General features: G+C 44.6%; 2 protein-coding genes across 2 annotated transcripts in view; one reads left to right on the plus strand and one right to left on the minus strand.

The window, feature by feature from the left end:
• Positions 1-18,885, plus strand: part of LOC119018932 (adhesion G protein-coupled receptor L1-like) — a 32,396-nt gene extending 13,511 nt beyond the window's left edge. The window contains exons 3-25 of the mRNA XM_037097008.1: positions 2,738-2,951; positions 3,444-3,553; positions 4,470-4,484; positions 5,800-6,007; positions 6,539-6,803; positions 6,906-7,245; positions 7,324-7,617; positions 8,838-8,941; positions 9,087-9,272; positions 9,388-9,426; positions 9,529-9,709; positions 9,802-9,924; positions 10,069-10,286; positions 10,379-10,552; positions 11,681-11,893; positions 11,984-12,204; positions 12,326-12,392; positions 12,501-12,589; positions 13,828-13,996; positions 14,089-14,238; positions 14,327-14,423; positions 14,524-14,634; positions 15,894-18,885. Of these exons, the coding sequence (XP_036952903.1) occupies positions 2,738-2,951; positions 3,444-3,553; positions 4,470-4,484; positions 5,800-6,007; positions 6,539-6,803; positions 6,906-7,245; positions 7,324-7,617; positions 8,838-8,941; positions 9,087-9,272; positions 9,388-9,426; positions 9,529-9,709; positions 9,802-9,924; positions 10,069-10,286; positions 10,379-10,552; positions 11,681-11,893; positions 11,984-12,204; positions 12,326-12,392; positions 12,501-12,589; positions 13,828-13,996; positions 14,089-14,238; positions 14,327-14,423; positions 14,524-14,634; positions 15,894-17,875 (5,570 nt within the window). The 3' untranslated portion in view covers positions 17,876-18,885. The remainder of the gene's footprint in view (positions 1-2,737; positions 2,952-3,443; positions 3,554-4,469; positions 4,485-5,799; positions 6,008-6,538; positions 6,804-6,905; positions 7,246-7,323; positions 7,618-8,837; positions 8,942-9,086; positions 9,273-9,387; positions 9,427-9,528; positions 9,710-9,801; positions 9,925-10,068; positions 10,287-10,378; positions 10,553-11,680; positions 11,894-11,983; positions 12,205-12,325; positions 12,393-12,500; positions 12,590-13,827; positions 13,997-14,088; positions 14,239-14,326; positions 14,424-14,523; positions 14,635-15,893) is intronic.
• On the minus strand, positions 18,130-27,609 carry LOC119018935 (phospholipid phosphatase 3-like). The gene is made up of 6 exons (XM_037097023.1): positions 27,076-27,609; positions 23,456-23,613; positions 23,072-23,358; positions 22,931-22,988; positions 20,947-21,123; positions 18,130-20,824 (listed from the first exon to the last, which is right to left on the minus strand). The coding sequence occupies exons 1-6, from the start codon at positions 27,269-27,271 to the stop codon at positions 20,726-20,728; spliced, it is 975 nt and encodes a 324-aa protein (XP_036952918.1). The 5' UTR covers positions 27,272-27,609; the 3' UTR covers positions 18,130-20,725.
• Positions 27,610-27,989: the final 380 nt, after the last annotated feature.

A 27,989-nucleotide genomic window follows, 5' to 3' on the forward strand; every position in this document is an offset into this window, starting at 1 on the left:
ATGTATTCAAAGGGTAACACATCCATTTTTACATATAAAGGTTGGTGTAACTGCCCTAAAAGGGACCATTGTTATAAAAAACAATAGTCATACTGAAATAAACTAAGGTTATCGTTTGTAAATATTACTTTGAGGAGTCATAGCCACCAATTCTACTTTATCTGAATTTTTATTTGTATTTACATCTGTTATATCTCAAAGCTGGCCCCTCAGGATGTAGCATCTCATTTCAAGGGGGTCCTTTCAACACAGATATAAACAGAAATAGTGTAACTTGCACTGCATATACAGAAACACAGGCAATTTGCTCACCCTCTATCACCCACACCTCAGCTGAAAAAATGAAATATATAAATACAGTGACCCAGGAAATTCAATTAGTAAGCTCAATACAAGGAGTAATTAAAGCCCTTTGAATATTAAGCACATACAACTAAAAAGCATAACAAATTGTATTTATAAAATAACAGAAAGAGGTTATAGATCTCATAATCATAGGAAGACAAATTGAGTTGGATGGAGCTTTGTATTGGAATGACCTGTATCCTAATTCTTTGAATATTCTGGGGACAAAGAAAAATAGATATTGTAAATGTCTGAGTGGATATGGAGATCTACCTTGAACCAAAAACTGTTTCAATTAGGATGGACAATTAAAACAAACAAGTTGAAGATGAACTGAACCCAGTGAAATTGTCTTCTAGAGTTACGCTGTAACCAGTAAAGTGATTCATTCATTAAACAATGAATTCTATATGGACTTTTTAAAACAAATCCACATAGAGAATTAAAAACAACATTAAGCAGTCTACAATATGTTCAGATAGACAATGTTGAGCAGCTAACTGAACTTAGCATGTTTTTTTTATATAATAAAATCAATGTAGGACTTCAAGGAGCACTCAAGGTCAACCCAGAGTCCAAGATATTTGAATGAATCAACTTTCACAAAAGAGAGCCCTAATCAATACTGATATGCAAGTCAAAGGGATAACAATCATTTCAATTTGGTTGTATACCAAACACCATACTGCAGTACTTTCACCTTATTCAACAATAATTTATTGTTGCTATATCAAAATCAGAATGTAAGGACATCTGTATTTGTCGTATATTAGAGTTATAAATGTAAATTTGAATGTAAAAAGAAAAGAAGTGGTCCTAGTGTAGAACCTTGTGGAACACCATTTTCAACAATGAAAAACGTTAAAAGGCAAGAAACTGATAACTGTCTGTTATGAAGATGGAGAAGTCTTGAAGTATCTGAGATTTGAAGTACTGAAATATTAAAAGTAACTACAAACTAAATGTATCAAATAAATGTAGTGAACTAGTATAAAGCCTTTTGTGGTTCCAGAGGAAGTTGCATGTAATTTGCTTTTAATTTGATCTCCAGTGATGCTACTTAGTGGCTAAGATGCATTATGGGTAATTTAGCTGACCATTTGTATTTAAATTGTCCATAAATTATAAGAGTGTAATGCTTTAATAGTTGACTGCTATTTTAAGAACCTGCTGCCTGCATGCAACTTCCTTGGGAAAACCAAAAGGCTTTATACTACTTTTAAATCTAAATGTACCTAATTACAAACAAAAGTCACGGTGTTTCCGCCTTTCTGCCACTTCAATGACTCATCAACTAACAGGTGGATTGCCATGACAGTTTGTGCAGACTTTCATGGTCCACAGAGGACAAATATTAGACCCCCTCAATTGAAAATGTTTAGTTTTTAACCTTGTTAACCACGACATATCATGAGCAAAATATCCTGATATGGATGAGCATTTCTGCTTTAGAAATGCAGTCTACCAATGACAGTCTAGAAAAAACGATTCAGACACCTAGGGTTTCATATGTTACAAACCTAATGAACCAATCCTGTCAACTCGCATGGTCTGTCCCATTAACATGACATTACTAGGAAACAAGCTGTATTCTGAAGAAGTCACGTCTGCACACGTAGCTAATTATCTGATTTTTGCATTCTGAGTTTCCCTACTTTCAAAGAACATCAGTGCTTTTCAGTGAAATATCACAACTATTGGATGGATTGTGATGATATTTGGTGAATTTTGGGACTCAGAGTGGTGCTGATGACTTAACACTGACAGAGGCTAGCTTGGCTATCATAGCGGTCATCTAATGATTATTTTAATTATCAATTAATCTGCTGATTATTTTCTTCGATTAATTGTTTAGTCTATAAAATATCAAAAAATCAAATTTTCATCACAGTTTCTCTTCTTCTAATTGCTCCAAATCACAAAGACTCTTAATTTACTGTCATAAATGACAAAGAAACGCAATAGATCCTGACACCGAAGAGGCTTGAAAACAGCGAATGTTTTTGTTTGAAAAATGACTTAAACGATGAATTGATTATCAAAATACTTCATAGGCGATTCATTTTCTTTACATCAACTGATCGTTACAGATCTAGGCTGTAGATTCTACATCAAAATCTCTCTCTTGAGTCCCCCGGACATTATGGAAGTGCAGTTTTAAATTGTTAGATTACCCCTTTGACTGCTACAAATCACATTATCCTCTCTTTCTACGTAGAGATAAAAGCATCTTTGAAAGAACATAATGATTTCTGTCAACTGGATTCTCCAGCTCATTGCAGTCTGAAGACATATTAAATGCTAATTGTCCTTAAATTGCTGTTTTTCTCTCCAACTTGGCCTCATCTTACTCCCCCCCCCCAACTTCTCCGCCTCCTCCCCTTATGAGCAGCTATGTCCCGGGCTGCTATGCCGTTTGGTCTGCTGCGCAGGGAACTGGCGTGCGAGGGTTACCCCATAGAGCTACGCTGCCCAGGTAGTGACGTGGTTATGGTGGAGACGGCCAACTATGGACGCACCGATGACAAGATCTGTGACGCAGACCCCTTCCAAATGGAGAACACACAGTGTTACCTCCCTGATGCACTAAAGATTATGGCCCAGAGGTGTGTATGCGCTTGGTTTATATTCTGTGTTTGTACAAGAGCTCAAATTATATGGCAAAGATGCAAATTGTAATGTAATTTGTGTATGCACAAACATCTCGGAAGCAGTTAAACCAATCAATAAGAGCATCTACTGTTTTGTACATACAGTGTGTGTGCACTGCCGCAGAACATACGTGTGGATTCATGTCAGAGGAAATGTTAGACGAAGCCAATGCTTGTGTTGTAAGTCGTGTGCGCGTGCAGTAATCTCTCCAGCTGGGTCTGAGTGCCTGGCTGCACCATTAGCTGTGTACTCAGCAGTGTTTTCCTAGAAGAACTGATCAATATTTAGCGAGTGGGAGAGGGAGAGCAGACAAATGCAGTGTCCTTTACTTCCCCTTTCCTGTCCGTTAATCACTCTCCTTCCCTCCTTTGTTTTCTCATTCTATCATCCATCCATCCATCCACCCATCCATCCATCCATCCACCCATCCAACCTCTGTCCTCCAGGTGTAACAACAGGACTCAGTGTGTGGTGGTCGCCGGGGTCGACGTCTTCCCAGACCCCTGTCCAGGAACATACAAGTACCTGGAGATCCAGTACGAGTGCGTCCCTTACAGTGAGTATGCATTTATATAAATACATAAATAAACACACACATACAGTGCACACACACATACACACACACAAACATGATCACATGAAATTATGTGCATGCGCATGCCAAAAAACACAGTAATTTTAACCTGTTTTTGCCGAGCTACATTTTAGGTTGAAGGTGTTTTTTTATGTTCTAATAACCTCTGATGTTGACTGTATCCCCGAGAGATTGATGCATAGAAAGGGTTTTTTTTTTTTTTTCTCAGGGAGCGTCTGTGCGTGTGTGAGTGTGTGTTGTGTGTAACACAAAACAGAAAGTTGGATGGAGAAAGTGCAGAGAGGGAAACTGTAGTGCATTTGCATACTGTGTGTCGTTTGTGTGTGTGTGTGTGCGCGCGCGAGTATGCAAGAGTGCGCGGGTGTACTCGCGCGTGCATGCGTGTGTGTTTTCTTTTTCAGATTCACGCCACAGGAGTTGCTCTCTTTTCTCCACAGGAGCCTGATTGAGGGAAGGAGAGATCAGGGGGGAGGAGGTGGAGGGAGGGAGAAGGGGTAGGGTGGGGTGGGGAAGGGAGGGCAGGAGGGAGAAGAGGAGAGGAGAGGAGTGATGGGTGTGGAGGGGAGGGGAGTATGCTGGGACTCCTTTTGTGCTTCTTCTTTCTTTTATGTGAACTATAATGTTTGTGGTGAGAATGAGATCCAAAGTCTTTATCTGTGCAATTCTTTCTTTCTTTCTTTCTTTTTCTTTCTTTCTTTCTTTCTTTCTTTCTTTCTTTCTTTCTTTCTTTCTTTCTTTCTTTCTTTCTTTCTTTCTTTCTTTCTTTCTCTTTCTGTCTTTTGCTCTTGCTTGCTTTCTTGCTTCTCTTTACTTCCCTTCTTTCACCCTCTGACTTCTCTTTCTTTCTCTCCCTCTTTTTTTTCCTATGCTTGAGTAGAAGTGGACCAAAAAGGTAAAGACAATACATTGTAGCATCTTGATCTCTCCTTACCCCCACCCCCCTCTTTTTCTCTCCTTTTCTTCCTCTCTCCTGCCATTTCTCTCTTCCTCCTACCCTAGGACGTTGTTTCGTAGTCATGCTGGATGTTGCCCCCCTTTTTTCATTTCCTCCTTGGTTATTATTTTCTTTCCCCCCCATATTATCCATCTCTTGTTGTATGGAAAACCCGTCCTTTTATCCAGTTTTATGCAGGTTCTGCACATCTCTTTCTCTTTCTTTCTTTTTTCTTCTTGTCTCTCTCTCTCTTTCTGCAGTTTCCTCCCTTCTTCTTCTCCTCTTGCACCTGGTCGATCTCTCTGTCTCTTATTTCTCTCCCTCGGTCTCTCTGTGCACACACAAACATAAACACAACTACTCACGCTAACATAAACATAATCTCCTATGCCCTCGCTGCTCTATTTCCTATACACACACAGGCACCCTTTCTTTCTTTCTTTCTTTCTTTCTTTCTTTCTTTCGTTCTTTCTTTCAAATCCGTCATTCAAATCCTTCCTTCTTGTCCGATCATCCTCATCATGCTTATTTTCCCTTTTCTTCCCTTATAGGAAGAGCCCCTTATTTATCTTCATAGGAAAAATAAGACCAAACGTGTGTGATTATTTATCCGTCTGGATGTGTGCTTACCAAGCACTGCTTATGTGTGTGAGTGTGTGTGCATGCCTTCTTGCATGCCAGTGTGAGACTGTACAGTATACATATGTGTCCATACAGTTATTGACATGTGGGGTGGACCAATCGTTGTGCCCGGCGTAAACTAACCTGCCCTCTCATTCACTTCAAGGCAAAATTTAGCCCCGCCTTCTGCGTCCCTGATTCTACCTCACACTCTTTTTCACTCTTTTTGCACTAACCCACAAACACACACACATATGCACACATGCATACACACAAAGCACATCAATCCTCTCACACACCTTTCATTGCAGTGTCCCTGTTGTATTACTCACCACAAACACACGAACAGTGTGTGATTTTCAACACTTAAACGTCTCCTCTGTTGCTTGTCTCTCGGGTTCAGCACAGGTGTTTTAAACCCCTCTCTCTTTTTCTCTTCATTCCTTTTTCTTCTTGCTGCATCAAATGCATCTAATTCAATCCATTTTTCATGCATCGATCCATTTTCTCTCCGCACCTGCCTCCACTATCTTTCCACTCTTTTCTCCCCCCTTCTTCTTCTTCTTCTTCTTCTTCTTCTTCTCCTTGCCCCCTCTCTCTTCCTTTCTCTCTCACATCCTGCTTTCTACCCCTCCTAACTCCCATCTTCCAGTTTTCGTGTGTCCCGGCTCGCTGCTCAGCATCCAGCCGGCGTCCTCTCTCCTGGAAGCGGAGCATCAGTCAGGGGCGTGGTGTAAGGACCCACTGCAGGCTGGTGACAGGCTGTACGTCATGCCATGGACGCCATATAGGACAGAGGTGCTGTACGAGTACGCCTCGTGGGACGACTACCGACAGAACAGAGTCACCACCACATATAAGTGAGTAATGTCCACGGTGTGTAGATGTGTAAATTAATTCATGGGGCAATTGTTAATTTTTGACCTTTATACAAAACAGAAACAGAAATTTGAAGATGTGCCTGTGTAATCTTGAAATAAAATGAAAATGATTGCCTCACTGGAATAGTCAACAGAATGTGTGAGGTAATAACAGTGTTAACTTTGTTTTTTTTTAAACAGTGTGCACATGCAGGAGGAATTCACAGGAAACTGCACATGTAGATAATTATCTGTCAATTTAATGTCATTTCTAATGAAGCTCTTGGACTCGTGCTATTAAAACAGTGAAGGTGTTGCCCAGCAACCGGGACAGAAGTCAATAGGATTTCAACTTTAAACATCTGAAAAAACATCCATGGATAATATTTACGAGTATTACTAAACCAGTGGGCTGACATGAGCAAAGAAAAAGAGCACACATTCAGAAATCTTTCACCTCATCAAAACTTGAGAAATTTGCACGTGCAGTTCAAACTTTTTTTTTTTTTTTTTTCTCATTCTGTGTCCCAGGTTGCCGAGCCGCGTGGACGGTACGGGTTTTGTGGTGTATGACGGCGCCGTGTTTTACAACAAGGAGCGAACGCGCAACCTGGTCAAGTACGACCTGCGGACACGCATCAAGAGCGGCGAAGCAGTGGTGGTCAATGCTAACTACCATGACACCTCTCCGTACCGCTGGGGAGGGAAGTCAGACATCGATCTGGCGGTGGACGAGAACGGCCTTTGGGTGATCTACTCTACTGAAGCCAATAATGGACGCATCGTGGTCAGCCAGGTGCAGTGGAAGGAATGAAAGCAGATAATGATTGAAAAGACACAAGAGGGAATGTTTTGATTAGAGTCCTCTCATCCTCTCACGCCTTTTTTTCTCTTCCAGGTGAATCCATACACCCTGCGCTTCGAGGGTACGTGGGCTACCGGCTTTGACAAGCGTGGGGCGAGCAACGCCTTCATGGCCTGTGGCGTGCTCTACGCTGTGCGCTCCGTCTTCCAGGATGATGAGGGGCAGGCGGAGGGCCGAGTTGGCAGCGACATGGTGGTTTATGCCTACGACACCAGCCGTGGACAGGAGCTGCCCGTTCAAATACCGTTCCCCAACCCTTACCAGTACATCTCCTCCATAGACTACAACCCCAGAGACAACCAGCTGTATGTGTGGAATAACTACTACGTGCTGAGATACCCGCTACAGTTCACGCCACCACCGCCCACTAAAGGTACGTGGGACAAGCGCCCTTCTGTATTTGGACATATGTGACGAAACAAGAGAATCAGCAGTGTGTCCTTCCCTTCAGGTCCCCTTTCTTCTCTCATGACGACCGTACGCTCTTACACGGCCACCGTCGCGCTGACCCCAGTGCGACCATCGGCCTCTCACCCAATAGGCGTCATCAACCGAGGACCCTTTGATCAGCGGCCGATCACAGCCATGGTCCCTCTGACCCCGCGTCCACCTCTGCGTGTTCCCTTGGCTCCAGGGAGCCCCGGTCAGGTGGGCGGATGTGAGGGCCGGGTGGCACGAGGGGTGCAGTGGCCACCCACGCTGAAGGGAGAGACAGTGGAGAGGCCCTGCCCCAAAGGGTCACTGGGTAGGATATATATATGTGTGTGTGTGTGTGTGTGTGCAGCATTCCAGTTTTTGTGTTGTGTTGTGTGTGTGGTATTTGCATGTGAGTGTGTCTATATCTTGTTTCCCTTTGAAATGTAGTCGAATGTCCTCTCTTTGAACTCGCCTTCAGATGAGAGAGAAGAAGAAAGTAGCGTTGGGACAAGCTGGGTTCGTCCACTCTTCCTCTCGCTGTGCAGCTGTCTTCAGCCCAGCGCTCCCTTGGAGGAAAAGCTGTTATGCTGATTATGTAGATCAGCCTGGGGAGCATTTCGCCTCGACCTAATCATGTTGAATGGCTTGGACATGGTTTGGGCACAGAGATGATAATTACACTGGGAATAATCTTATGTTAAATCTTGTTTTCCAACTGAAGACGGGTGTCCTATATTTACACGTAACTGGCAGAACTGGTGTATAACAGACTAGCTCTAGTCCTGTTTTTCATTCTATGTATATAAACACAATACATTTGATACTAAAGATGCAATACGTAGGAATTGGCCATCTGTTGACTTCACACGCCCGTCAAATAAGGGCAGCATATCACCAGAGTGACTGTTGTGTTCATACATCCATGACTGAAGCTACTGTTAGCTTAGCCAGCCATACAGCTAACCGCTACCAGGGAAGTGCCCATGTTGACAACGCTAGCACAAGAGCTTTGAACCATTGGGAGCAGGAAGAATTATCACCTGACTGTAGCTGTGCAACGCTTTTGAGCCTCATGTAGTTTATAGTCTATAGCTCTGCCCTGCCCTCGGTCAAACAGGCATGCAGCTCTGTTCGAAAGACGGAGAGCAGGGATGAAACGGCGCTGTCATTTTGCGAAGTCTCAACCTCACACTGTTGCTGGCAGGGGGCGACTCACCCACCGCCCGAAGGCCAACACCCAGAAACATCCTGAACACAGCACAATACTGAAAGCTTTTTATTCATTTATTTATTTATTTATGAAAATAATGCATAGTACACCTTCAATGAAGTGACAGTTCATCTAAACAACACATTTGATTGTTGGCTTTTGTTTTTAACTGCTACTTAAAAAAAATGTGGTGGCTATCTTTGGTCTTCCTGTAAGGGTAAAAGACACATGGAAACACACGTGCTAGGAGAAACACAAAGTGACAGACAACTTCAGGACCTTTTAACACAAACTGTTCCTCTCTCTGTCTGTCTGCACCCTCCCGTCTGTCTCTGCAGGTATAGCCTCCTATCAGTGCATGCAGTCTCCAGTGGGCTGGAGCTCCAGAGGGCCTGACCTTTCCAACTGCACCTCTCCCTGGGTCAGCCAAATTGCACAGAAGGTTAGTCACATATTCACACAAACACATTTACACACAAACACACACATTCACACACACTGTGCAAATGCCCCAAAGCCAGTCAGCAAGCAGTTCTCTCTTAAATGTCAAAATATTTGACATTACAAACACCCCCGCCTCACTCCAGATCAAGAGCGGAGAGAACGCAGCCAACATCGCCGGGGAGCTGGTCAACCTGACGCGTGGGCGGATCTATGCCGGTGATGTCAGCATGTCCGTCAGGCTAATTGAACAGCTATTGGACATCCTGGACTCCCAGCTCCAGGCCTTGAGACCAGCCAATAAAGAGTCAGCGGCACGCAATTACAACAAGGTAAATTGTTCCTGTTGTCAGAGCAGATGTGTGCTTGACCTTTCCTGGAAATGAAAGCAGAAATGTCAGTGATGATGGCTTTAACAATGGATTTTATTATTTTTTTCCTTTTCAGCTGCAGAAGAGGGAGCGCACATGCAGAGCTTATGTTCAGGTAAGACAGACAGACAGACAGACAGACAGACAGACAGACAGGTAAATTGATAATTATCAGGAGCAAGAATAAAACCCTTTTCCCTGCCTTTCTGTCCATCAGGCGGTCGTTCAGACAGTTGATAACCTGTTGGGCCCTGAGGCTCTTGTGTCCTGGGCGGACATGAGCAGTGTGGACCAGTCCCGCTCAGCATCACTACTGTTAGACGCGGTAGAAAAAGGGGCATTTCTACTGGCTAACAATCTCTATGAAGGTCGTTTCAGTGACAGGGCACCAAATGTCGGTATGTGGGCGTTCTCTTCCTCATCACTCATGCTCTAAACATTGTGTAAATTACCAGTTCAGTTGAGATTTTGTTATCCTGTGTGTGCACAGATCTGGAGGTATATGTGCTCAACACAGAGGCAGACATACAGGACCTGAGGTTCCCTCACTCCTACGACAGCGACAGCATCTTGCAGATATCAGCACTGGCCCTGCAGCAGTACAGCAACAATGGTCCGTGGCACACACCAAAACAAATCAACACATATTAAAAATCCAAACATTATAAACAATAAGATGAAATTCCAGCTTTCTGGAAATGAAGTAAAGGGAAAACTAGAAATAAAGATATGTTGTCTCTCTCTCTTTCCTCTGCAGGCCAGGTAAAGCTGGTCCTCACTCTCTATAAGAACCTGGGCTCCTTCCTCACCACCCAGAACTCCACTCTGCGGCTCGGTCTGGGGCTGGGCCAGGGGTCCGATGCCAGGCGTAGGAGCCTGGTGGTGAACTCCCATGTCATCTCTGCGTCTGTGCACAGAGGATCCAACAGAGTTTACCTTTCCGAGCCGGTTATCTTCACTCTACGGCACCTGCAGGTCTGATTTGACCTCAAATTGAATGTTTAGACTGTGCAGAATCTGGTTCCTGAGTATCTTTGATAGGCACTAATATGTGCTTGCCTCCGCAGCTGGAGAATCACTTTGGCCCCAACTGCTCTTTCTGGAACGCATCAGGGGTTTCTGGGAGCGGCAGGTGGTCTACACAGGGCTGCCGCCTGTTACACACCAACAACACACACACTACCTGCGCCTGCAACCACCTGTCCAGCTATGCTGTGCTCATGACGTATCAGCAACCAGCTGTGAGTAACACACACCACAAAAACATCACGTGACGGTGTTAAGTTCACATTGGCAGCAGATAGAAAGCAGATTTAGGGCTAAAGTGTGACTTTTTTTTTTTATTTTTGTGAAACTTTTCTCAAACACAAAAGAAACACAACAGATCATTCAGATGGCAGCCATTTTCCTTTGACATCACACTCAGTGTGTGGAACTCAAAAACTCAAATTACCTCAGAAATATCAACACACACACATTTTTCTGAACCTGTAAGTGAAATACACAGGGTGTAACCAAGCTGTAATGTAAGCTAGAAAGTTGTTGAATGCTAACATCAGCCAGCAAGTTCTCAAATATATTGTTGAAATATGGCCAAATGTGCCTCCAAATTTCCGCTGTTCATGATCTTTTCAGTTGCTGCTCATTTGGGAAGCTGTAAAATGACAACAGTTTGTCATATAACCTACATTTATGTGACGCACAGCCTGGAACACAGCAGCATCACGTTATCCGGCATTCAAGCTTCCCACCCTGAGAGTGACATTGGAGGGAAATGGTGCGAAGCAAAATGTAGCTTTATCTGAGCCACTTTTGATTTGTCAGTGTTTAATTTGTTACAAACGTTGAGCCAATAGCCATCGCATGTGCTAAACATTACCGCTGCCAAAGTTTTTCTTGAGAAGATCAGGTGCCAAACGCGAATCTCATTAATCCAGCTCCATCTTCGACCACCAGTGGCGCCCCGGCTCCACCCTTGTGCACTCATTTGCTGTAGCACGGTTGGACTCCACCACCGTGGAGCTCTCCAAAATGTTGTTTAAAAATCAAGCTCAGAGGGGGTGATAATTGTGGGTTGTAGCTGCATGAGGGAGAGAGAGAGGCTGAGAGGGAGAGAGAGTGATGAATGCTGCAGGGTATTTTGTCCTGCCATCAAACTGAATTCAGTGTTTCTCTGCAAGATGTTCTCTTTGTTAGGTGTGATTTTATTCATCTGAATGGATGTTATGTAACTCGCAGGGTTACGCAACCAGAGGCAAAGACACGCAATCATTCACATATGCTCTACAATCATACACCCTTTATGATCTGATGTATTAAAAAAAAAAAAAAAAAAATTGTCTCTGCTCTCTCCTGCTCCTCCTCATCAGTTTGGGGCCGGTGTCGAGGAGCTTCTCGTCTATGTGGTTTCCTGGGTCGGCATCTCTGTAGCACTGGTGTGTCTGGCCACCTGCCTTACCACCTTGTGCTGCCAGGGGGCGCCCTGGCACACAGACCACAGCACCATCCACTGCAACCTGTGGGCCAACCTGCTCATCACTGAGCTGCTCTTCCTAGTTGGTGCCAACAAGACTCAATACACAGTGAGTGCTTTGATTGAACGCATTCAGAATAAAAGAGTACGATATTCTGGATCTGGGAAACAACCCCTCCTGCTCTGTTCAAATGTCCAGGTTGTGTGCTCCATCATTGCTGGCCTGCTGCACTTCTCACTGCTCTCAGTGTTTTGCTGGTTGTGCCTGGAGGCGGTGGAGCTGTACCTGCTGCAGCGGGAGGTGTTTGAGGGACGTAACTCCAGGAGGAAGTATTTCTACCTGTGTGGCTACTCTATCCCTGGGCTGGTGGTGGCCGTGTCCGCAGCCATAGACTTCAGAGGCTACGGCTCAAAGGCTGCGTATGTACCCGATCTGGTCACTTCTTGTTTCAGCTCAGAATGACTTTGTTATTTTTAGGGGTTCTTAATTGTATTTGTAAATTGGTTGTGTGTGTGTGTGTGTGTGTGTGTGTGTGTGCAGGTGCTGGCTGCGAACAGATAATTACTTCATCTCAAGTTTTCTTGGGCCCGTTGCTGTCGTCATTACGGTGAGATAGAACGCTCTCATGTGGATCATTTTCATGCGAGTCATCATCATGTTGAGTCGCCGTGAGGAGTAAACAGGGTTTGCTGTGCGTTCTTTTCTTGGGCCTCAGTTGAACCTGGTTATCTTGGTGATGACCTTACATAAGATGCACAGCACTGCTGCTCTGAAGCCCGACTCCAGTCGCCATGACAGCCTGAGGTATGTATAGTGTGTCATGCTGATGTGTTGTGGTTTTTATCAGGTGTGGAGCTCTATTCTCAGCAGCTTGCTGCATAAGAACGTTGAATTTCTGAACTGAAAAAGGGCCTGCGTTCATTGAATAGAAATAAAAAAAAACGGTTGCATGCTCATTTGTAATATCAGATATTATGTTAATAGCTCTCTGGGCTTTTGCTCAATGCATTGCCCCAAAACCTGATTAGACCAAAAAATGAAAGGAATCTTCAAAAATGAGTTTGAAAATTTATGTCTCCTGAGCTGGAGGCAGTCTGTTATGTATGAAAAACCTCATCTCTATTTAGAGATATTAGTTAATTAAAATATTTAAGACTTGTCCTAGCTGAGACAGGGAGCCGGTGTAAAATGGATCAAACAGATGTAATTTGGTCTTTCTTTTGTCTTAGTAAAGTGCCAGTAGTTTGTTAATGAGTGGCATTGTGAATAGTTTCAGTTCTAGCATTCACAGCTTTTAGAAGACCAGAATAAAGCGCACTGTGGCAGGCGTTATAGTCTATAGAGTGAGTAAAGGTCAAAACTGAGCAATGCTAAAATTGAGTTTCCAAAAGTGTACTCAGCTAAGGACAAAGAGAGATTGGGTGTGTGTTTGTAAAGTCAGGGAAATTTGTCAGAATGCCTAGTTAGTTGTTGTTTTTTCAGTGTCGATTTAACCTCAGGGGAGCTTGACGACAGCGGCATGTGTGCGAGTCCTTTACTTGAAATGTGTTGCACGCACCCCAGAGTTTCTTTTTTGGCCTTGTTTCAGCTCATCAGTGCTATTTAAAGGAGCACTATGTAGTTTTGGAGAGGAAATTCAAACTCAGATTTTGAACATTTACAATATTAATGAGACAATAATACTAAGTCAGACTTTAATTTTTCCGTAACTGAATAAACAAAATAAGGTCCCAGAACACTGTTTGAAGCTAGAAAGTTGGCAGGGTCCGCCACATATAAACAAAGTAAAACAGTATAAAATGTGTTGTCCTTTAAGGTCAGTCTGTTTATTCAGTCAGAGTTTGTTTATTTAGTTTGTTCAGTCAATGAAGATCTCTCTCTTCTGAATCAAAGTTCTGCCCAAAAACTACATAGTGCCCTTTAAAGGCAAGGACTCCAATGAGAAACGCATTCTGACAGATTAAAGGTGAGTGAACTCTTGTTAGAATTGCTCATCAGAATTAAAGTAAAGCGTGTTTTATCTCATGTCCTGCTGTCTTCAGGGCGTGGGCGGTGGGCTCCCTGACGCTGCTCTTCCTGCAGAGCGTCACCTGGTCCTCGGGCCTGATGTTCCTCTCCGCTCCGTCTCTCCTCCTGGCTTACCTCTTCTCCTCCCTCAACACGGCCCAGGCCCTCCTCATCACCATACTGCACTGCACCCTTGCCAGGAAGGTGTGTCTCTGTGTTCATGTGTCATTATGCAAGAATCCGCGTGTAACGTCATCGCTTGTGACTAAACAGTTATGTGTACACGTTGCCTGCAGGGTCAGAAGGACTACGGCAGATGCCTGCGTCTCTCGCAGTGCTGCGTCACTTCTTCTTCCAGCTCTCCGGACTCGGTGAAGGGTGCCGCCCTGCGCTCCAACAGCCGCTACACCAGCAGCCAGAGTCGGCGAGCTACAGCTAACAGACAGGTGCGTTATGATACACTGTACCTCTGTGTTTCTTTCTCTCTGTGTGTCTGAGTCTGTCCTGACCTCATGTGGGATAATCCTGTTCCAGAGTCGTATCAGGAGGATGTGGAATGACACTGTTCGCAGACAGACTGAATCGTCTTTCATAGCTGCAGACGTGAACAACACCCCGACTCTCAACAGAGGTAAGGATTACTGTCTTTTCTTCTCTTTTAAATCTCAGCCTTTCGCTGTTCACAAGGATGCTACATTTATATTTCTTCCTCTCTCGCTCTCCATCTTCAGCTGCTTTGGGGAACCATTTCCTCACTAATCCAGTTTTGCAGACTCATGCTGGAGCCTCTCCTTATGACACAATGCTGGCCCAGGGATACAATCAACCCTTCACCTCCACAGGTATATTTTACTACAACTTTCCCTTGATGCACCTGTGTCTCTACACAACTAACTGACTCTCTGACTTTATGTTTGTTTCTTTTATTATCCTTTATTCATGTGTCGTCACAGTACTTTGCAAAACCCTTATGCCACACTGAAAACTGTCTTTGTAAAGTAACTTACATTATGTAGTAACTATTCAGAAGGAAATGTGGGTGACTTAAAGGTCTATTATTGTAGAAGGCAATACTTCACTTTAGGTGCTATATAAAGACGGTGTCAAAATGCTCTATCCATGGAGACATGCACACAGCCTGTATTCACACACTGCACCTTCATCTTCAAACAATCTGTCAAGACTTCTGTGAGGTTGTGATGTCACAGCTATACTGTCAGTGCCCCCAGCACCTAAACATGATATTTGGTACTTGCCAGTGAGGGCCAATCAGAGCAGACTGGCACCAAATCCTTCAAACAGGGGGTGCACAGAGGTACTGCAGGAATGGACAGTATGAGAAAATAATATATTTTTTGAACATTAAATCATATAAGCATTTTCTAATAGACACACTGAGATTGATAATGGGTGTAATGCGGGACCTTCAAAGGTGCAATATGTACGAAACCCTAACTCTAACCCTTCAAAATGTATACCTGTATACCTGTGATGAGATCATGTTGGAAATTAATATCAGCTAGTTGATTTTGTCTGGGCTCTACTGCCTGAATTTCTTCTTTGTGGCCTAAGACTTCTGCTCAGTACAGTTTGTTATTTTACATCTCTGTTCAGAATGAATATTTATACTTTATCTTGATACCAGTGTGGTGTTCTGTTTTTAAGTTTTTTTTTTAACCTTGAATTGTTGTCTTTTAAATGTTTTTTGACACTCTCCTTCTCTGTCTCTCTGTCTTAACGTGGACCAGTAGGAACCTTCAGAAACAAGCAGAGTATGAGCTCCTTTATTGTGCTCTCTCAAGTCATTGAGCGCCACTTCCTCGTACACTGCCCTTCAGTTCATAGACTATCTGTGCAACATTTGCACACTGCAATTATTCATAGACCATTAAGACATATCATGCATACATCTCTTTCAACAAAACCATACTTTTCATCCAAGAAATGTGTGAATATCTAAATAAATTTGGTAAAGCCACTCCCTCAGTACGCACATGTACCCTGAACTCTGCTCATTCATTCGTACATTCACTCATGTAAATCTCTGTGTAAATCTTTTATCCCTCCTTGATAACTGTTATCTTCCCGTTCCTTCCAACAGAGGGTGGTGTGTCCCAGAGCCAGGAGTCCTGTGGACTGGACAGTGTGTGTCTCAATGGAGGCTACACCCCCAACACCTTCACCCTGCACGGTCTTGGAACCACACCCGGCTCCCGAGCTGGAGTGGTGGGCAGCACCGACCTTCTGAGGGAGGGAGGAGTTGGAATGGGAGGGGATGACATCTCCCCAGCACTCCTCACCCCCCATGGGGCCACGGATCTGGGCGGCAGTGCTGGTATGCGTCGTAACCTGTCAGATGCGGCAGCGCTGGAGAAGATGATCATCTCCGAGCTGGTGCAGAGCAACCTGAGGCCCTCGGTCCCCATGCCAGTTCCTCCTGAACGCTACGGAAGCCTGGCGAGGCCTCACCACCACGACAGGGCAGCTCTCACCCACACTGCCACTTTAACCCGACACGCACAGCCAACCCAAGAGGGCTGGGCTGCCACCATGCAGCCGAACGCACGGCCAAATGCACAGGAGGGCTGGCCGCATACGAGGCATCACACGCAAGACGCCGAGGCACATTCCGCGGCACGTGGACAGGATCAGGCCACGACGCCGCGCTTGCAAGATGGCTGGTCACACACGCGTGTTTCTGGAGAGTCTGAGTCCCGTGAGCTCCTTAAAGACGGGGACAGGGTGATGCAAGGCACTCTGGGTCGCCGTGGGCTCCAAGACAGGCAGCAAGCGCGACCCCCTGATGTCCAGGCTAGGCCCTACTCCACCCTCAGCCGCACCCCTGGCACTCTTTCCCGCCACCGTAACACAGTGGAGTCGAGCGGAGGGACGGACAGAGACAGAGAGAGGGACAGGGAGAGAGAAAGGGATCGGTACCGAGACAGGCCCCTCCCGCCTCCTCCTCCCCCTCCCCCACAGGAGTCAGAGCCCCTGTACAAGGCCCTGGAGGAGCCGCTGCTGATGAAACAGAGGGAGGCAGGCGTAGAGACGTGGAGGGGCGGCCAGGACAGAGAGAAGGACGAGACGTTTCTCCTGAAAAGAGACGGGGTGATAGACGAATGGAGGGGAGGGACCGAGAGAGTGAGGGATGAGTCTTTTACCGCTCAGAAGAGAGATGGAGAGATCGACGACTGGAGGGGTGGAATAGAGAGAGGGAGGGAGGACACTCATCTGCTGGAGAAGAGAGGAGGACGGATGGAGGTGTGGCGGGGAGGAGCAGACACAGAGCAGGAAGAGACTTTTATAACGCAGAAGAAAGATTTTGCGATTGAAGGGTGGAGAAGCGGGCTGGAGAGAGAGAAGGACGAATCCTTGTTTTTAAAGGACAGAGATGGATGGAGGGCAGGGATCGACCGAGAGAACGACAAACAGAAGGACAGAGCGCTGGACGTGTGGAGAGGAGGGATGGATGTGGACAGGGAGGAGCCTTTCCTCTTTGACAGCAAAGATGGAGGCCTTGATGCGAGGAAAAGAGGATCTCTTCGTTACCGCGCCGAACGCGAGGATTCTGACAGCTTTGCTCTGCCTTTGACCCCTGACCTCGACCTCGACCCTGACTCCTCACCTATCTACGCCCGAGATTCAAACCCCTCCCCGCTCTACCCTGGAGACCGCCACTCGCCGCCACTCAGCATCTTCCCCCGAAGCTCTCCCCCGACGAATATATTCGCTCCTCGAGACACCAACTCGCCCCCGAACAATCTCTACTCCCGCCACTCCCCCCAGGTGTACAGCCGAAGCAGCTCCCCTCCTCGCTTCTACACCCGCACCTCCCCTCCGACTCTCTCGTACCCTGACAGCAGCCCTGAAGGTCCGGAAGAGGTCAGCCCCACCGGCCAGCCCCAACGACCCGCTCTGGAACTTCCCTACAGCCTGGGGCGACCCCCGCTGGGCCCTCGGCCCAATCACCTGCAGACCTTCTATCAGCCGCCGCCGCTGGCATCCAATGGAGAGGCAGTGTACACAGCAGAGCCCGCCTCTGAGGGAGAGGACGGACAGATGCAGCGGGTGACGAGCCTGTGACTAGGGCGGTGGTGATCGGGGCATAGAAACCAGGCAGGAGGAAGAAGATGGTGATAACAACAAATAAGGATGATCAAACTGATGGAAATGATGATGATGATGATGATGATGATGATGATGATGATGATGACGACGATGACACTGTCGAGGATAGTGACAATGGATGTTGAAGGCAACGATGATGACAGTGACGGCTCCTTCCTGCTTCTATCTCCCGATCACCACGAGACTTCCCCCTTTTCATGTTTTGTTACTTTTCTATGACTGTGATCCATTTATAACTCTTCCTCCTCCTCTCCCTCTCCCACCTTCTCTCTCTTCCCCTGAAACCCTGATGTGTCTTCCATCTCATCGGTGCTTATCCTTATTTGCCCATCGTCCATAAGTTTCTATTGGTTCATCGGCTGGGTGTTTTTCCCTCCCTGTAGCAAGCAAACAGTGTGTCAAAGAAGCACTTGTGCGTTGCCAAAAAATCCTTTCAAAGAACATGTGCATGACTTTATAGTGGCTTTACAAGGCTACATACTGTAGGAGGAAAGTGCTGAAGTGTGCGTGTGTGTGTGTGTGTGAGAGCAAGCGAGCGAGTGAGCGTGGATGCGAGTGTGTGTGTAGCTTGATGAGCATGCGTGTGTGCCAGGACGTGTGTGTGCGAGTGTGAGTGCGTGCCTGTATATACATCATTCTTGTATAATTAATGTATCACAGTGAAGCATTTTATCAATATCAACTGGGGGGCCTCTTACACACGTTCCCCTCTGACTGATTTTGAACTCTCGACCAATCCCATTTTCACATCAAGATCAAACCTCCGCCCCTCCGCCCTCCTCCACCTGCCACTAACTGTTGGTGATGGAACTCATAGCGACAGAACTCTTGACTCCAGAGCCAGAGATCATATGAAACCTCAGAACTTTTCTGCAACCCCCCTGAGATCCTTGTACATATCGACCTCGAGTGTTCCGATTCTGTCTTGTATTGCTATTGAAGTTCAAGTAAACATGTGAAATAAATGTTCCCGTCTTTCTCTCTGTGTGGATGTAGGGGCAGCGGGGGGTGGGGGGTTCGGGAGAGGGAGGAAGACTACATGCAGAGGAAGCGGAGAGACTGATGAGGTGTAAACCGAAGAGAAAAAAAAAAATCAAAGTCAAATAAAAAGATCCAAAAATATTGGTTGAATTTAACTAAGCACATTTACACAATTACGCACATGTAGTTTAGCTGAGTACTTCCATTTCCAACCTTGTTCTTGTGCAGGAAATAATGTTCTTTTTACCAGCAACTGAAGCTACTAGTTGTTCACAGATTACAGTTTTACACACTAATCATGCACTGATTAGACATCAGACACTTAATCTGCTACAACACTGACATGATTCTTACATGTCTATGCATCAGTGCTAATGCTCAAATATATTATAGTGACACAACTCTGATAGAAGCCATTCAGCTGCATAATGTGTACATTTCCTTTTAATCAATACTTGCAATACTTTAAACATTTCAGCATTAAAGGTGCACTGGGTAGTTTTTGGAAAGAAAGTTTAATTAGAGTTTAATCAGCCTAAACAAACTAAATAAACAAACTCATGACTGAATAAACTGAAAGAAACAAAAAACAAACTGACCTTAAAGGACAATACTGTTTTACCATCCTAGCTTCAAACAGTGTTCTGGGACCTTAGTTTTCCTCTGAGAACAGCTTGTGCATTCAGTTATGGAAAGAAATAAATATTTCTGAGTTTATATTATTACCTCATAAATACTGTCAATATTAAGGAGCGATGGGGAAGGTCTCATTTTTCACGTCACGTTACAATCTGCTCATATAGAGCCAATATGAAAGTGATTAATACATTTAAATTGCTGCAGATTGTTTCAGTGAGCCCCTTCGATGTAAGATTTAAAAATGTGAAAATGAAAAATGCCCAATAAACATAAAAAATGGTTTTCTTCTCAAAATGTGTAGGAAGTGTTGATATTTTTACTAGAAAGAGACAATAAGTTAAAAAAAAAATCACATTTTCTATAATCATCTGTGTGCTCTTGGACTGGTAAGTAGTCTAGAAACATAGATTAGCATTATGAAAAAGAAATTAAAAAGATGATTAGTGGCTGATCCTTCAGGGATTTCATCTATTGTGTAAACATTGTCATAGTCATTCTCTTGTTAATAAACTATGTACACAACACACATAGAAGGACGGACGCATACCACTGCATCTAAATGCTACAACACATCAGGAAAAATGAGTTGCTCTCTCGCTATTTGTGCTTTCCTTTAACGCCATTACATTCACTGGGTTCACGTAAAAAACAAAAACAAAAGAGCTAAGAGACATATTACATACTTGCATAAAATACATTACATCCTACTTACCAAAATCATCACAAAGTGGTCATTAATAATACTAAAATGGAAATCAACAAGTGCTTTAACGGGATCGTTCACGTTGTACAAAAGCTGTATATATTTACAGGTGATGTGTAGAGTGGTAGTGCTTGTGTTCAGGATTCAGTCATCTCATCTCACAGGTAAGAATACGCAAGCGAAGCGAAGGTCAGTCACAAGGACAGCGGCTCCAGTGCTCAGGGCGGCCGCTCCAGCCGGGCAGTCGGGTTTAGTTTTCAGGACCCTCCCTCTTAATATCGCTCTGTTAATATGTTTTCTGTTTTGAGCCACGCACAGGGTCTCACAAGCTCCGCTCTCCCTCACGTTCTCTCTCGTTCTCTCTCACACTCCATCTGAATTCTGAGGTATGTGGTTCGACTTCACAGGAAATGGTCTCACATTCTTCAAATCTTCTGTCTATCCAAAACCAGGCTAGGGGCAGGGGTTGGTGAGGGTGAGGTTTAGCAGACAGTGTGGTGGGGTGACAAGGGGCTCTCCAGGGTCTCGGTCGGAGACAGATCCAAACTCGAGCTTTTAAACATGGACGAGATGTGGAAGGCCTGGGAAAAAAAACAAAAAAAAAAACAAAAAAAAACCAGACACACATGTTCAATTGTTAAATTTGAACTGCAATGAGATGTGGACACACAGAAAAAAAAACAAGCAGGTGATGTACACTCACCACCCAGTAAGCAGTGAGGGCTCCTTGTATGTAGCCTGTCAGCACATCAGACGGGTGGTGCCTGTAGTCTGAGATGCGGGTCAGGCCCGTGTAGACGGCCAGCAGAACCAGGAAGAACTGCAGTGCCGGCCTCAGCAGCCGAGCCCCACGCCACGTCAACCTCGCCTGCAGGTAGAACTACATGACGGAAATGAACATGTTGTTACTCAGTGCAAAGAACCATGTGAGCATCATCTGCTATTGTAAATAACGACCGAGATGACTGCAGTGCGCTTTATTCAACATGAAGGAAAACAATCCTCAGACTGGCAGAATTTAACATAATCCTAATTTAGATTTCACCACACTAGATTACTTACTTTCTCTGTCTAAACTCCATAAAGAAACAGGTATGTACACCAAACCCTAACACTAACCACCTTTGTGGAAAGTTGGAGGAGGTTTTGCAGTCCATAAAACTTTTCTGGAGTTGCAGCATTCTTAAAAAACAAACAAACAAAAAAAAAACAACATCAAATAAAACCATAAAATGTCTCCATTATTATTAATCCCAGTCTGTTTTTCAGCCCTGAGTTCCAAAAATGATTTGAAAAGAGGTTGTGTACACTCTTGACTTGCTAACACTCTTAGCTTAGCAACTACAGTGAAGATTTCAACTTTGAAAGGATGTAAATAATGTCTTTTCAAATAATTTTACCATCCCTGGGCTCCTGGATACTTGTATGGAGCTATTTTGTGTTTTGTTTATGGTTGCATTTTTCGACATTTTGAAACAAGTCCTAATGTACTTCAGCTGTTCTAAGAATGCTGCAATGCTGTTCTGATTTGAGGCTCCAGAAACGTTTGGTAGATGACACAACTTCATCCAGCTTTCCATCCACAAGGGGTTTTATATGTGGCGGACCCTGCCACCTCTCCAGCTTCAAACAGTTTTCAAGGGTCCTTATTTTCCTCTGAGAACAGCTTGTTCACTCAATTATGGAAAAAATGTACATTGTAGAATGTATTATTACCTCATTATTGTAAATAATACATTGCTGCTTAAAACCTACATAGAGCCCCTTTTATCATCACAAGGTGAATACTGAGTCTCTTTTAAACAGATGAACTGTCATTATTCACGGCAGCAGGTTTTGTAATTATTCAAATGCAGGCTTTTATCCGGAAATGAAATGAAATAAATAAATGAAACATGAATATAGACAGAGAATATCCTCCAGGTTCATGAGACACAGTGCATCAGATACAGTAAGGTGCTCAGTGCACTTAATGGACTTTCCAAAATCTCATGATGTGGTGATAACAAAGACTCTTGTTGGTGCTTAAAATCTGCCCTTTTTACTCACGCTAAATATAACGCAGCAGCATTGTAATAAAAAGTTGGGGAAATGGTCAGATAAGAGCACGCAGACAAGATGGCACTCGGAATTAATATGCTGCTTGTACATATGCAGGCCCTGGCATGGACGCACACAAGCTGCCATAAACGCGTATAAATGCAGAGAGCCGGCACACACACACACACACACACACACACACACACACACACACACAATAGAGGAGAGCAGTGAGGCGGTGAGGCGAGGTCACACTCCTCCCACAGCAGAACAAAGCTGTCTCTGTTTGTCCCATTTCTCCTTTCAGCCCTTCTCTTTCTCCCTCTCCTCTTTCATTCTCTCGCTTTCTCTGCTGCTAACTGGACTCATGATGGCTCCCCATTTCATTCACACACTTGCTGCATTTTGTAGAGATGTGGTAATTGGAAATTGGGGAGACAGTAAATTCTGTTTGCCAATGTTTGTGTGTGTGTGTGTGTGTGTGTGTGTGTGTGTGTGTTTGTGTGTGTGTGTGTGTGTGTGTGTGTGTGTGTGTGTGTGTGTGTGTGTGTGTGTGTGTGTGTGTGTGTGTGTGAGAGAGAGAGAGAGAGAGAGAGGGAAGATGGGTGAACAAGAATGCGATGGATAGATAGATAGAAAATACTCACTGCTAAATACAGCATTGTGTACATCGCGAAGGAAGCGTGGCCAGAGTAGAAGGACTTCCTAAAAAAATTGGGAAGTATTTAATATTAAGAGAACAAAAGCCTGACACATGACACGTAATGCATAAACACACACACACGCACCTGGCCTCCTCCTCCAACCTGTGGTCAGGCTGGCGGCAGTTCACTGTCGCGACGTAGGTGCCAGGCGTGCAGTTGAGCGAGGCATAGGTGACACCGCACACATTCAGGAAGTGCGGCCGTAGCCTCCCGACGCTCAGCTTGGCCATGTTGGTCAGCGATTGGCCGACACAGCAGCCAAACAGGAAGCAGCCCAGCTCCTTGTACAGACAGGACACGTACAGGTTCCTGACAAAGGCCTTGGAGCTGACGCCTCTGAAACGTACCCGGTAACACTCCCCGAGGGCGATCTGGAGGTAGTCGGACACGGCACATGACTCCACATGGTATAAAATGAACAATGGACTGACCTCTAAGACAGGGACGGTAAGGTCATTGAGTACTCACAGTGAGGCCGGTGATGATGATGCCACCAGCGATGAGCAGTTCGTCTGATATGGCCTCCTGGTGCAGATAAGGATAGGTGATGCTGGGGTCCCCGCACATGAAGCCCCTTCTGTAAGGACTCACTGCCTTCAGCTCACACGCAAAGAAAGGAATGGAGGCTGAACAGAAGGAGGAGAAGGGAGATTTGATATCAAAAACAGTCCCCAGTGGGAGTATAGATTCATCTTTGTGATGAGAGAACTGGACATGATGCGTGAGAGGAGAAAAGAGGAGCAGAAGTTGGGGAATCACAAACCTGAAACATCATCGTTTAAAGCTCTGAGTATCTGACAGTCAGTGTCAGCCATTTATACATGTTTACAAGGGCTGGGAATCATTTCTTGAGCCACCTTAAACCATGTGACTCTGTACCAAAACCAGATCAATTTTCTGAGTTTTTTGAGAAAACGCATGAAGGTTTTCTACACAGTGCTTTTTTTTGCCATGCTTGAGGCGTGGCTCAACAGCTATCAGCTGCAATGCCATGAAACTTCCTTCTGACTTTGGTGACCCCCTTACTTCTCATCAAACGCCTCCATTAGGTTGACAAATTGTGTTTTCACTCAGGCCCTGTCCATATGTACGTGGGCATTTCTTAAAGAAGAGATTTTAGGGAACGATGACGCAAACACAAACCTTTATCAGTGTTTGTAGCATCAGTCGCAAATGTGAGCTTAGAGTTGGTATTCTGATCGAGTATTTGAATTAGAATTTTGATTCATATTTTTTTCCTAACTAATGCCAGTCCCATTGCTAATTAGCAAAACTGAGTTGATGACAAAGGAGTCACTGAGAGCAGCGTAATCATTCAGCTCAAAGCACCAAAATGACACATTACAGAGCTGCTAACTCGGTTGTAGTCTATTCCAAACAAAAAGTCCAGTTTGTAGGATTTAGTGGCATCTAGTGGTGAGGTTTCAGACCACAACCAACTGAATACCCCTCGCCTCAGCCCCGTACTCCACAGGGTAGTCCTGCATTGTGTTGTGGAAGCTTCATGGCTGCTGAAGTGAGTTTTCCAGACAATGCTTGTGGTCCTACAAGCTGCGCCATGTTTCAGCAGCAGCCGCAATAAGCTTTGCAGAGCAGATTGAGCCAGACAGGATGTCAGACAACTGAACAGCAGAGTATATCGGGTCAATTTTCAAAATTAGACACCCTGTTCAGACTTGGGATCAATTGCACAGAAAAGTCCAAAATATTAGCGATAAAGACACTGAAAAGTTAAAATATGAAACAATTTAACTACATGGTGTAAGACATGGTGGCTGATATTTGGTCTGTCTGTTCTAAGCTACTGTAGAAACATGATGCGGCAACATGGCAGACTCTAAGAGGACCCGCTACCGAAATGAAAAACACAATTCCTAGTTTCAGATGATTCAGATTGATTGTACATTAAAGAAAACCTAACTTTGAATATCATACTCCATTTCTGCTGATAGATCCTCCTACATCTGACACACCAGGCCTTTAAATGTAGTCTTCATGTAAGCAGTTGTGTAAGAACTAGCTTTAAGAATAATCTTAAAGATATGGGCACATGTTAGTCAGTACCCTAAGAGCATCGATGTTCAAACCTAAGCACCAGCTCTTGACTCTTCATTGATGGTTGATGGTAGATGGTTGAGGATATTAGAAACTGAGATGGAGTGTGTCAGGCGGAGACTGGGGAAAGGAGAGAAGGTCAAATGAGGAACAGTTTCACAGGAAAAAAAGGGTGGGAACCCTGAGCTTTTCTCTGGAGAACCCGACGAGTTCGACAACCATTAGGAATGTGAGGGTCAGAAAATAGAAGAGTCAAGCAAGCAGAGCTCAACATAGACCCAGTTTGCACTGCGCATGTGTACGTTTGCGTGTGTGTGTGTTTGTTTCTGTTGATGAAGAGAGAAAGGAGGGTTGTTTGTGACTTCAGTTCAACTCTTCCCTACAAAACAAAGAGCAAATGGCAGCAGACCAGAGCCAGAACCAGCCTCACACTGTCTCTGTTTGTCTCTGGCTGTCCTTACCTCCCTCTCCCTCTCCCTCCATCTCTGTCTCTCTCTCGCCCTGCCTCTCTCTCTCTCTCTCTCTCTCTCTCTCTCTCTCTCTCTCTCTCTCTCTCTCTCTCTCTGTCTTGCATGCCTGCACTCACACATAAGAGCAGAGAGAGAGAGAGAGAGAGAGAGAGAGAGAGAGAGAGAGAGAGAGAGAGAGAGACTTGTAGCATGGCTCCCTCCCTCCCTGCACATGTCCAATCTGTTGTTAATACAGACTACCTCTCCTTCCAGCTTTTTCCAATTAGCCAACATTACATAAGGGGCCACATATAGGGACCATGTGAGGGATGGTCAACAGTTATAGTCATGCGCGCGGACACACGTGCACGCACGCACGCACGCACCCAGTGGGTCGTGCATTTATTTATTTATACCAAATACAATTCCCCGCGGCCCGGCTCTACCCTGAGAACTGGAGGTTGTCATGGAAACTGTAGAATTCCCTGGGCAATGCACAAGCCAGCTGGCACGGATCGCTCGGGAGCGCGCACGAGAGGGAAGAAAAAAAAAGAGAATCGGTGAGAGACATGTAGCTCGAGAGGGAACTTTATTTCCGTTTTACTTTTTCCGATGAAGTTGTTGTCGGTGTGCCGCTCCTATCCTGCACGGCCACACGCCTGAACGCAGCAACTAAACTGTCTTTGTTGACCAAAATAAAAATGAGATGGGAACAAAGCGGAACAGAGCTCAGGGGGGCTGATGTGAAGTGATTCACCTGTAGTCCTCAAAGCTTAAAAAAAAAATAAGAATAATAAAACTAAAAAATTGCAATTTTTGTTTAAAGGGGCAATGTGTAGTTTCCGGAGGGAATTCAAACTCAGGATTTTAATATTAACAACATTAATTAGGTAATAATACAAACAAAGGAATATTCATCTTTTCCATAACTGAATAAACAAGCTGTTTAGGCATAAAAGTCAGTCAATGAAGGTCTTTATCTTCTGATTAATATGTCGTCCCCAAAACTACAAACTGCGACTTTAATTTTTTGTTCCACAAAACGTAATCAGGTAGTAAAAATCACAATCTTGAAACAGCTTGTTTAGTTTCTTATAACTAAATATCTAGATTTATTATCACGCAAGAGCCCGCACAGCTCTAAATCCTCACATCTGGGACACCGGAACCAGAAAGTCTTTGGTATGTTCGCTTAAAAGATGACCTGAATGCTTCATTGATTTCTCCGAATCCACTAATCGATTATTTATATTACTGGTCTCAGCGCAAAAAAGTGCATACAGATATACTTAGGCTACATCAGTAAAAAAACAAAACAAAACAAAACAAAACAAAAAAAAACTTACTTTTTACAATTATATCGGTGTTCAGATTTTAAAAAGCTTTTCAGCACATCAGTGAATACAATTTTCTATATACTGAGTTGGATCCGGCCCTCCGACACAGACTTCACAACTATAAACCTCCACATACAGTTAGTTGTAATCAGTGGGATTTCACAGGAGCTTTTTATACATCAACAGTCATATACATCGGCGCTAACAAGTGAAATAAGACACGTGAAGAGTGTTTCTGCGTATTTACCGAGGAAGAGGCAGAGGAGGTCTAAGCCGACCAGGAGCTTTCTTTTGGATAAAGCCGGTCCAGTTATCTCTATGAGTTTCTTCCCGCCGCCGTGCTCCATCCCCATCCCTGCTGTCTTGCTGTCCGTCAGTTTGAGCTGGAGGTCGGCGCTGGAGACGGCCACGCCGGTGCTCTGCGGCCCGAATTTGTTCAACATGACGACTGGCTGCGGGTGAAAAGCGTGAAAGTTGTGGGAATCAGAAAGTTGGGTGCGCCCTTGAACTACACATGTGCAGAGCTGCAGGGACTGACAGTGAATCCACAAGTTGTCACTGTGTTTAACACGCTGCCCGCGGCACGCGCTGCTTAGCTGTCAGAGGACATTGTCTTTTCTTTCTTTTTCTTTTCTTTCTTTCTTTCTTTTTTTTTTTTTTTTGCGCATTTTTAATGTCATCACATCGTCTGCAGGGCTCGCCCCGACTCGTAGCGGGGAACCCGTCACCTTGAAGAAATGCACCACGGTGGAGCGGAAAAACTCCAGACTGATTGCGAAAGACACAGTGACGGATACGATCTCTCTCTCTCTCTCTCTCTCTCTCTCTCTCTCTCTCTCTCTCTCTCTATGTCTCTCTGTCCATTACATCTCTGCGTGGTGGAGGCAGAGGCTTTCAATTCCAGCGAGTTGTAATATAACTGAGGAACACGTGCATCACATGTGTATCACAGTGACGGCAACACAGCCCATTACCCCATCACAGTGATTCACATTCACCTTTATTCTCCCTTGAATAGCTAAATACGCAAAATCCCAATTTTACCAAGAAACAGCCATTAAAAATAAAAAATCAAAAAAAATAACAAAACAAAAGAAAACCTTACAAAGAACTCATGGATCAGACATGCAGTCATTTAACAGGATACAAAATGTTGCAATC

This window comes from Acanthopagrus latus, chromosome 1, assembly GCF_904848185.1.
Source record: "Acanthopagrus latus isolate v.2019 chromosome 1, fAcaLat1.1, whole genome shotgun sequence".
In the NCBI taxonomy this organism is placed as follows: domain Eukaryota; kingdom Metazoa; phylum Chordata; class Actinopteri; order Spariformes; family Sparidae; genus Acanthopagrus; species Acanthopagrus latus.